Raw genomic sequence first — 10,347 nt, forward strand, 5'->3', positions numbered from 1 at the left:
ACAAGGAACAATGTTATTATGATTTTTTCCTAGGTTTAACCCCCAACCCAAAACTAAACATAAAACTAACCATAAAGTCTAACCTCTTACTCAAACCCTAAACCTTACTGTGATGTAATAGGAAAATATCTTTTGTGTAGCACAGAAGAAGGAAAACATGAGGATTTGGAATGAGACAAGGGAAGCGTACTATAGGTTATTGACATTCATCAGTCATTTGTAATGCATAAATAAACATGGAATGAGTAACCAAATGTGTTCATTGATGTTTCCTTCAAATAAAGTGTTGGATTGGAAGCTAGATAAAATTAGCCTTGGTTGGTTTCTTTGGGAATAAAAAATTATATTTTAGAGTAGTTGCCAAGTTGACGTAAGTCACATGATTACGATTCCACCATGTCGTACAAATTATTACAATTATGAGTTATGAGACTATGTAGGCAATGAATCTAAAAGTTAATAATGAATTTGAAGTTCCGAATTTTGCTAGATGCTAACACTAGTTGTATGCTGCAAACACAAACAATACATGACAAAGTGGTTTGTGGTATTGAGACATAATTTCAGGGTTGCCAATTCTCATTCATTTGGCGTAAGACACGCTTTCAGGCTCTGTCTCAAGCTCTCTCTCTACCTAAGTAAATCTCACCAAATAACAAGAAAACATAATTCAATATAAGATAAATAAAACATTGCAACAAATCTTCAATCTATCCATCAGTACAAAACTTGAATTTTCGGGCCGCTGAAGCAAATTTGCTCTGAAGACAGGATAACCAGAGCCCTGGTGTAGGGCATAGTGCACAACTCAACACGCATTGGATCTCGGTGCCCGGACACCACAAAACTAACGCACTTCTATAGAGAATCATCTAATTTAAATTGCTGGGAAAGAAGTAATACCCCTCAAACTGCTAGATAGCTCCAACATTATAAACAGCACTGGTAAGGTAAAAAGGAGACAACACCATGCATCAACTTCAATTATAAGGCTTTTTAAAATGCACATAATCACCCTGTAATGGTTAAAGTCTCTGCTTAAGGGAAAGGAGGAGGCGGGAACCAGCTGAGCAGTCAACATAAATTTGTAATGGTAGACAGAAACTGAAACTTAACATAAAACACACAAACACACGCACACACACAGCAGCTGTGTGCGTCTCTCTCTCTCTCTCTCTCTCTCTATGCCATCCCCGGCTCTTCCTTTATCCCTCTCCCGCTGATTCGGTGACTCAGCGCCGGCCGTGCACCCTCACGGCCTGGCCACGCCCTCATCACACTCCTCCACCGCCCGATTCAGGCCGGGGAAACTGCCAGCTTGACGTACTCCCCTCCCTTCCTGGAGGGGAGGTGTTGCCCTTCCGGCCGCCCTTCTGCCGGCAGGTCTTCCCCACCTCCTTGTACCCTTGGAGAGATGAGGGGAGGGAGAGGGGAGAGGGAAAAAGTGAGGGGGAGAGACAGAGAGAGAGAAGAGAGAGAGAAAAGCTGGCTCGCCGGTCCCGAACACGCCATCCACTGGTCCTCAGTCGCTCTGCCCCCTGGCGGAAGGCAGAGGCTCCTCCTCCCCCTGGCAGACGGCAGAGGTTCCTCCGCAACCCAGCAGATGGCAGCAGGTCCTCCATCCCCTGGTGGCCGGCAATGGCTCCTCTGCTTCTTGCCAGATGGCAGTGACCCCTCTGTCCCCTGGCAGACGGCAATGGCTTCTCTGCCCTCTGGTGGACGGCAGTGGCTCCTCCATCTCCTGGCGGATGGCAGCGGCGAGTTCTCCCGGACAGCATGCTCTTCCTCCTTCCCGGATTTCGGCACCAATCTAACGGGTAAAGTCTCTGCTTAAGGGAAAGGAGAAGGCGGGAACCGGCTGAGCAGTCAACATAAACTTTTAACGGTATAAAGAAACTGAAACATAACATACACACAGACACGTGCACACACGCAGCGGCCATGTGTGTCTCTCTCTCTCTCTCTCGCTCTCTCTTTCTCTCTTCCTTTATCCCTTTCCTGCTGATTCGGTGACTCTGCGCCGACCGTATACCCTCACGGCCCGGCCACGCCCTCCTCCTCGTCACACACCCTTACTAAAATGTATCGTGTTTATTCTGTAGTAACACAGTAACAGAAAAGTTATAGTTTCATATTAAATCTGTGAGAAGGAATCCATTTAACTTAATTTTTATATTATTTTATTTGAAGTACTTTATGTACATGTGTTAAGGCTATTAGGTTTTTTCCATAACAAATACTAGTTTATTTTTTTAGAAAGACAAGCTACATTGACCTAACTAAAGTAATGATGAGGAGCCATCCATCAAGTCAAGTCAAGCTCTTTATTGTCATTGTACAGGTATAATGAAATAATTTACATATACGAACTTAAATTATTATTCATTGTGGTTATGACAATTAAACAGTGGAAGAACTATGACAGACTAAACATTCGTAAGGGCCAGATAAAATTGTATAATGAAGGGGTTAAAAATCTGGACCTCCATGAATTTTGGACAAATTATAGACAAAGTTTTCCTCCTGTTCTAACAAACTGGCCCTGTTTACCTTCAGATATTTCAAGATATGACTTACTATAAATTATTAAGAGCCTGATAAAAGGAACACAATATTTCGAAAGGACACAACATTTTTTACTGGAAGCACAGTCCCAGATCAGTAAAGTGGCCCACTCATACTGTAGGTACCATCAGAATATTATAACTAACCCTATACAAATATGGTCTTATTTAAGTTAATTTAGTTTGATTTCCCACAGCATTTCTAAGTAAAACAATTGTAAAAATGTAAAAAGTTCCAGATTTCCAATGTAAACATGAAATGCAGTTTAGAAATTCTATTAATTAGTAATTCATTGCAAATATGTAACCAACTAACTTTGAGCTTGTGGGTGAGCTTGAGCTTGGTGCATGGTTGTTTTGAAATTGTGAATCAAGTAGCACTATATGTCCAGGGACACAATAAGGTGCCATGGGTATAGGGCCCCCTGAGCTTGAACAATGATTTGCCTGTTCATTAATGCGGCCCTGGCCATGACATCAAAATCTCTCTCCAGCCTGGTATTCAAAATTGGCAATCCTGAAATTCTTGGATGTATAATGTCCAAAAAATAATCTGCATAATCTGAGGTAAAGAGGCACACTTTATGATTCCAGTGTTGTCAGATTTTACTGCTGATTTGAAATATGCTCTTTAATTGTAATCTTGATCAACCATTTTTGAGATTTCGTTCTTCCCCATTCAAGTTTTCCCCATTCAAGTGCCATACACTAGTATGCCGCTTGTTTACATAGAAAAATAGCTGCTCGAGAGCGTTCCAAAATTGGCCGCCAGTGGACTGACTTGCTAGAAAGACTTTGATAGTATACAGTAAGTATGAATATTGGGATGCAGTCTATAATACAGTCTAAGCAGTCTATGTGCTGCCAAATTCAACTGTGTATACCTTTAGAGAATAGAGTTTGCATTGTAGATAATGCTGACTTATTAATAAATGGAACTATTTTATATGAAATGAAGATTCTCCAGTGGAAAAAGAAAAGAAGAAAAGCAATAATAATAAGCTAAGACAATTAAGTAACAACTGCAGAGCTAGTTCTTTGACAGTATACATTTGGTTCTGTCTGTTATCTGCAACAACTACAAAAGTTTGTTTGTTCTTCAAAAAGTATGTTTGCAAGGTACTGCAAATTGCCAATCACAAGAAAAATATATTTAACACACAAAGTTCAGATGAAACAATGTTAGCGGATCAGGTCAGCTTAAAAAATCCTCAATGCTTAGGTCTGCAAGAAGAAAAAACATTGTGTTTTCAATGCATCCCATAAATCACAAAAGGATGACTGGAAAAGAACTGCAAACAAGAATTCCACGCCATGTTCCAGCATTACAAATGGAGAATAAAAAGGCTTACCAATAATAAGTTTGCTTTGTTGCTAAACTTACATCCTAATTTATTTAGCAGATACTTTAAATCAAAGGACCTACCGATGCTGATGCATTCATTTTCTCCATCCGTTTTACTCCAAGCTTTGCCAAATTCAATTTTTAAGTGTTTTTCGTATTCCTTTTTTGGGAGTCCCCACATACTTTCTATTTCTTCCCTGTATTCATTCATCCATTGCTTACAGTACATACTCTACATACAGTTATTGTCACTTTCTACACATATACTGATGCACTAGTCTGTTATTACACAAAACCGTCTAAGGATGGTGCCGAAACTTAAATGTAAAAAGTTATTACTTTAAGTGTTCCAGAATAAGTGGGGCAGTGGTGGCTCAGCAGTTAAGGCTCTGGGTTACTGATCAGAAGGTCAGGGGTTCAAGCCCCAGCACCGCCAAGATGCCACTGTTGGGCCCTTGAGCAAGGCCCTTGACCCTATCTGCTCCAGGGGCACCATATCATGGCTGACCCTGCACTCTGACCCCAGCCTAGCTGGGATATGTGAAAAAGAAGAATTTCACTGTATATGTGCAAATGTATAATGTGTGATAAATAAAGAAAATTATAATTATTATTATAATTATTAATAACTATTAAACCAACCACATCTAATTAGTTAAACAAATTTTAAAGTATGAAACAGGTTACAAACTTTGTTGCACAAATTTAGTGTATTGTGTATACTTGTATATCATGTATGTTGTCATGTGTATTTTGTTGATTCATGTCTTTTATTTTGAAAAGTTTAGTTCCTGTTCCCTTGTCAAGTGATTTCATGTTTTCTCTCCATGTTCATGTGTCAGGTTTTCGTTGGTTTATTGTTTAATTAGCTTGTTATCAGTTCTGTTTGTTCATTGGTTTATGTTCCCCCATGTCTTGTATTTAAGCCCTCATGTTTGCTTTGTCTAGCTGTCAAATATTGAATGTGAATGTTGAATGTAACTTTGTAGTCAAGTCAAGTCAAGTCAAGCCATAGTCAAGTCCATGTTCATGTTTTATGTTTTCTTTCACGTTTATAGTTAGGGTTTTTTGGATTATCACATTATAAATAAACTGCACTTGGGTTCTTCATCTTCACGTCATCGTCTTCGTCACTGCCAGTGCCAGCAACGTTACAGAATACTTGACACAATAATGAACCTAGCAGTTTGGCTTCTGCGCCTACGTCAGGGGAATCGTCCCCTGGAGGACTATGTTGAGGAGTTCTGCGATATGGCTAGCCAGGTGAACTTTAATGAGGTCGCCCTCAAAGATATTTTTTGCTTTGGTCTGAGTGAGCCGATCTCCTCCTTGATGCCTGGCGGTCGCAGTTCCCTCAGCCTGGCTCAATATATCGACCTCGCCCTACAGATCATTGGTTCCATGTTCACTGTGGGGGAGGCGGATGCCGAGCCAGAGGTCCACATCATGGCCGCCGCCAAGCCAGAGGTCCACGTCATGGCCGCCGCCGAGCCAGAGGTCCATGACATGGCCGCCGCCGAGCCAGCGGTCCACGACATGGCCGCCGCCAAGCCAGAGTTCCTAGTCATGGTCGCTGAGCTAGCGCCATCTTTTGCTCCATGCCACGTCATAGCAACGCCTCAGCCTGCTCCATGCCACATCACAGCAACGCCCCAGCCTGCTCCATGCCACGTCACAGCCACACCTGAGCAGTTGGACCTGGAGATGGTTCCCACCCTTAGTTCTCCTGAGCAGGCAAGGGGAACTTTCGGCCCTCCGACCCCGCCTGGTCCCTCCGAGCCCTGGAGTTCGCCTTGGCCTGTCGGTCCCTCGACATTGCCTCAGCTCGGCGTAACCTCGGCTCCAATGCGGTCCTTCAGCCTGTCGGCTTTGCCGGGGTCCCTCGTCCCTCGTCCCTCAGGCTCCTCCTTGGTCTGTTGGTCACCTGGCTCCGCCTTGGCTCTCCGATCCTCTGGCAGTGCCTCGTCCCTCCGATCTGTCAGCTCCACCGGGGACCTCCTTCCCTATGGCTCCACCTTGGTCCTCAGTCCCACCGGGTCCACCTCAGTCTTCCGATTCCCCCAGCTCCGCCTTGCTCCTCCGAGCCTCCAGCGCCGCCTTGGTCCTCCCTGCCATCGGCTCCACCCTAGCCCTTCGAGTCTTTGGCAACTCTCCGGGCACCAAGTTCCATGGCTCCGCCCCTCGAGCCTCTCACGGCTATGCCTTCCATGGCTCCGCCCCTCAAGCCTCTCATGGCTCCACCCCCCACAGACTCTGCCCTGGTCACATGCCCCACGCCTCAAGACACCCCCCCCCCAGCTCCCTACAGAACTTTTGAACTTTGTAATGTTTTTTGTGTTTGTTCTTGTGTTGGGGCGTTGGGAGCCGCCCCTTAGTGGGGGTGATATGTCATGTGTGTTTTGTTGATTCATGTCTTTTATTTTGAAAAGTTTAGTTCCTGTTCCCTTGTCATGTGATTTCATGTTTTCCCTCCATGTTCATGTGTCATGTTTTCATTTGGTTTATTGTTTAATTAGCTTGTTATCAGTTCTGTTTGTTCATTGGTTTATGTTCCCCCATGTCTTGTATTTAAGCCCTCATGTTTGCATTGTCTAGTTGTCAAATATTGAATGTGAATGTTGAATGTATGTGGATGTGTTTTGCTCCTAGCCAAGTCAAGCCATGTTATGATTATGTCAAGTCATGTTCATGTTTATATGTAGTTAGGGTTACTGGTTATCACGTTTGTAAATAAATTGCACTTGGGTTCTTCATATTCACGTCATCGTCTTCATCATTGCCAGTGCCAGCAACGTTACATACAGTATGTATGTAGCAATATGTAGTAATATAGCAATTTGTGTATAAAGCAATATAGTGTAGTAGCTATATATTGTGAACTTTTAATTGTCATAATTCTCATCGAACATTTTAAGCTTATAGCAGATAATAATAATAATAGCAATTATAAATCTTTCTAAAATGCATTTATGGTGATATAGCTTATACATGATGATATAACCATGTTGGTATTTGATTAACAATCCTCAATGCTCATTATCAAGGTAATTTGAATAAGTCATATTTTACTAAACATTCCAGTCACTGCATTATTTAAAATACATTTATTAAGTTTTTTATTCATTACAATGCCTAAACAGTGCGCATATTTTGCATTAGTGTGCCTTTAGAATATGAAAGTAGTATAAAATATAAAGATTTCATTTAAATATATAAAATGATTTCCAGTAACAGAAATATGTTATAATTATCAGATCCATTAGAAATTATTATCCATTTATCCAGTTTATTCATTATCAATATATCAATACATAGATGGGTGGCCTATTGTCTATTCCTGGACCCAGTCTACAGTATTTTGAGTCATTCAAGAGCCAAAGAAAATCCTCTTGGTTGTATAATTAGAACATATAATAAAGTAGAAGTAGACACCTTATATAATGTCTGAAATGATCAACTCATCATCACTGTCCTCAATATCTTCATGATGGGTCTCCTCTTTCTCAGCTTTCTCTCTCTCACTTTGCTCAATATAGTTGTCCTCGATAAAGCCATCATCATCATTATCATCATCTGAACTGTCTCCACTCGCAAGCATTATTCTGCCCCTCATGTCATGCACTGGTATTCCTCCCTCCAAAGCCCCAGGTTGGCTGAACTGGCTGGCCGTGTCTCCCTCCAGCAGTAAATCATGACTGTTTCTCACCAGACAGCACTGGAAGAGACGGTACTTTACAGCCACTGCTATCAAGAGGCCGACGCAAAGCGCTGCTGTCAAAGCTCCCAGCACAGAGGGCCAGATGGAGTTGACTTCAGTGTTGGCTTTAAAAGAGGTAATATGAAAAGACATTAAGGTCAATAAGCAAATATGTGGGACTGCACTGTAAACTGAAATTACGAAATCTAAAAAACAACAGTAAAGAAAACAACAATGGCCTGTATCTCTATAAAATCGCAAAAATCCAAAAAGGAAAATATATTTAATAGAAAGATTAGACCATTATTATTACAGAGCTTGTTTTATGTTAAGTTTTAGATGCAAATATATATTTATCACTTTAAAATATTTTAAGGGGTACAGCAGTGTATTACAAATTTCAAAAAGAATAATAAATACTTACTCGTAATGTTACCTTTTTGTGTATATTCAACAGATTCAATCAAAAGTTTTCTATGAAATTTCACACTGTTTCTGCCCTGCAAATGATCTGTTAATGACAAGAATGGATGAAATATATGAACTAATACTGTACATGATTTATGATTGATGGGGTTGTACATGTACAATGCAGTAACTGAAAATGAATGTTCATTACAGTTTCCATGTCACTTATGACACTATAGTCGGTAATGGAAGCTGGGCATTAAAGGAGGGGTATTAAAGGAGTGTTATGGGTTCAACACAAGTTAAGCTCAATCGAAAACATTTGTAGCATAATACTGATTACCACAAAAATGTATTTCGACTTGTCATCTCTTTTCATCCGACTTGTCATAACATTAAAATACTCTCTGTTTTAAAAGTAAAGCCACAAGACGTAAACAGAATGTGTGTTAACATGATTTTAGTGTGATAAAATCACCTTTTTTGTGTAAAGTTATAGCCAATTTTACAATGTCAACAAACCCTTAAGCGACTGTACAAATGACGATTTAAACAACTTTACAGCTCAAATAATACATGAGTCTTAACAGCAGAATAAATGTAAGTGCTTTTATAAAATTATAAGCTCCACGTCTGTCTTTAAAACCTCCAAAAATTGTCCCCATTCACTTCCATTGTAAGTGCCTCACTGTATCCCAGATTTGTGCTTTTTTATTAAGTAAAGGATGGACGAGTCAAAATGTTTTTTTGTGGTAATCAACATTATGCCACAAATGCTGTCGACTGAGCTTAACTAGCATTGAACCCAGAATGTTCCTTTAAATGGATGCACTAACCATGGCTGTTGCCAAACCCTACTCTTTCATTGCTGTCCTTCTGATGGGTGTCTGAAGATCTTTCCAAAGAATGGAGAACATAGAGATCTGATGAAGAAGTTGCATGTGCAGACATTCCAATCAACAAACATGTAACCAGAACCATATTTACTCTATGGCGCATATTTCCCATAATTCTCTTTCTCCTGTAAAGAGAGAATATTTTCATTTTCATTTCAAGTCTGTCGTTTCACAGTTCTCTTAGATTAGTAAAAAGAATCAAATGGTTTCTTGAAACAAATAATGACACCTAATGAAAAATCACTGGTCAAATTGTATTGGTTGTCACATTGATGAAATTGGTAATTTAACCAAAAGTACAGTAGATGTACAGTAATACCAGCTGTTTTATAAAAATGTTTACTTGATCATAATGTTATTTTGTCTTACCATATATCAATAGTCATTTGCCGCTTAAATAAATGTACTGTACAAGGATGTGTAAGTCGTGAAATTGTACTTCACATGTGGTGAATAGCGCAAGTCATATGACACTCATGTGATCTAAAAGAGAAAAACTGATCACATAACACACACTCAAACACTAAAATAGCCATAATTGTTCATTACATACCCGTTGGTTGGTAAATATCCAGTATTTCTTTGCCCATCCATGTTTCACAATACAGTGAGCGTTATTGATTATGTTGGTTTCATGTTGAAAAAGTGCAGAGTGCATCGCTACAGAAGCATCTTGAGCAAAGGTTGAAGAAGGTGTAACTACTTCTGTTGGGTTAATAGATAATTTTGATTACAATGTGACACATTTCTAGTTTCATGTATCTTTGTTGTTATCAGCTGATCCTTCCACCTTATGTATGTATATATCCTCCACATTATATACTGGAGTTTGTGTAATCTATCGAATGACAGTCACTCTCCACTTTGATTTTTTTTTTAAATGTAGCCAGTGTTTTGTCTTCCAATTAGTCATTGTGTATGCATTCCCCCATTGTATGATTAGTAATTTGTCAACTGCTGCTGGTTTAATGTTGTTCTGCTTTAGAGTAAATTATAATAATAATAATAATAATAATAATAATAATAATAAAATAGATATTCCAGTACAATGTTATAACATTTGGTTACATAGTTAACCCTTTCAAATACCATCAGCTTTCAGCTTTCGACTGGTCACCCACTGAATCTGAGCTGGATAGGAACCCTGACAAACTGGGGATAACATTTCAGAATGGCATATACTAGCCTACTACTTACTATATACAGTATACTGCAAAGTAGGCTATCCACTGATTATACACTAATATCTTTTATAATATTAAAACAGTGTATTGTGCATCATAATGTGCATTTCAAACAGAAATATGCAACATTGTTTGTCACATAACTTAATTTTTAACCCAATCTTGTGTAAAACTCTTGGGGGTCTAATCAAATAATGATTAAAATACAGTACATCTACAGTAATACAAGAAAACAGATAATACAGTAAAACAA

The 10,347-nt window shown here is 39.7% G+C and overlaps 1 protein-coding gene across 3 annotated transcripts; it reads right to left on the reverse strand.

Moving 5' to 3' along the window:
- Window positions 1-7,004: 7,004 nt before the first annotated feature.
- On the reverse strand, window positions 7,005-9,593 carry LOC127442491 (uncharacterized). 3 transcript variants are annotated; one of them, XM_051700564.1, is made up of 4 exons: window positions 9,464-9,593; window positions 8,851-9,035; window positions 8,043-8,117; window positions 7,005-7,731 (listed from the first exon to the last, which is right to left on the reverse strand). In XM_051700564.1, exons 1-4 carry the CDS (start codon window positions 9,502-9,504, stop codon window positions 7,343-7,345), a joined length of 690 nt encoding a protein of 229 aa, XP_051556524.1. In that variant the 5' UTR covers window positions 9,505-9,593; the 3' UTR covers window positions 7,005-7,342. The 3 variants fall into 3 exon arrangements, with proteins under 3 accessions (XP_051556524.1, XP_051556523.1, XP_051556525.1); XM_051700563.1 differs by having other exon boundaries at window positions 8,031-8,117; XM_051700565.1 differs by lacking the exon at window positions 9,464-9,593 and adding an exon at window positions 9,280-9,403 and having other exon boundaries at window positions 8,031-8,117.
- Window positions 9,594-10,347: the final 754 nt, after the last annotated feature.

Source organism: Myxocyprinus asiaticus, chromosome 6, assembly GCF_019703515.2.
Source record: "Myxocyprinus asiaticus isolate MX2 ecotype Aquarium Trade chromosome 6, UBuf_Myxa_2, whole genome shotgun sequence".
Classification (NCBI taxonomy): Eukaryota; Metazoa; Chordata; class Actinopteri; order Cypriniformes; family Catostomidae; genus Myxocyprinus; species Myxocyprinus asiaticus.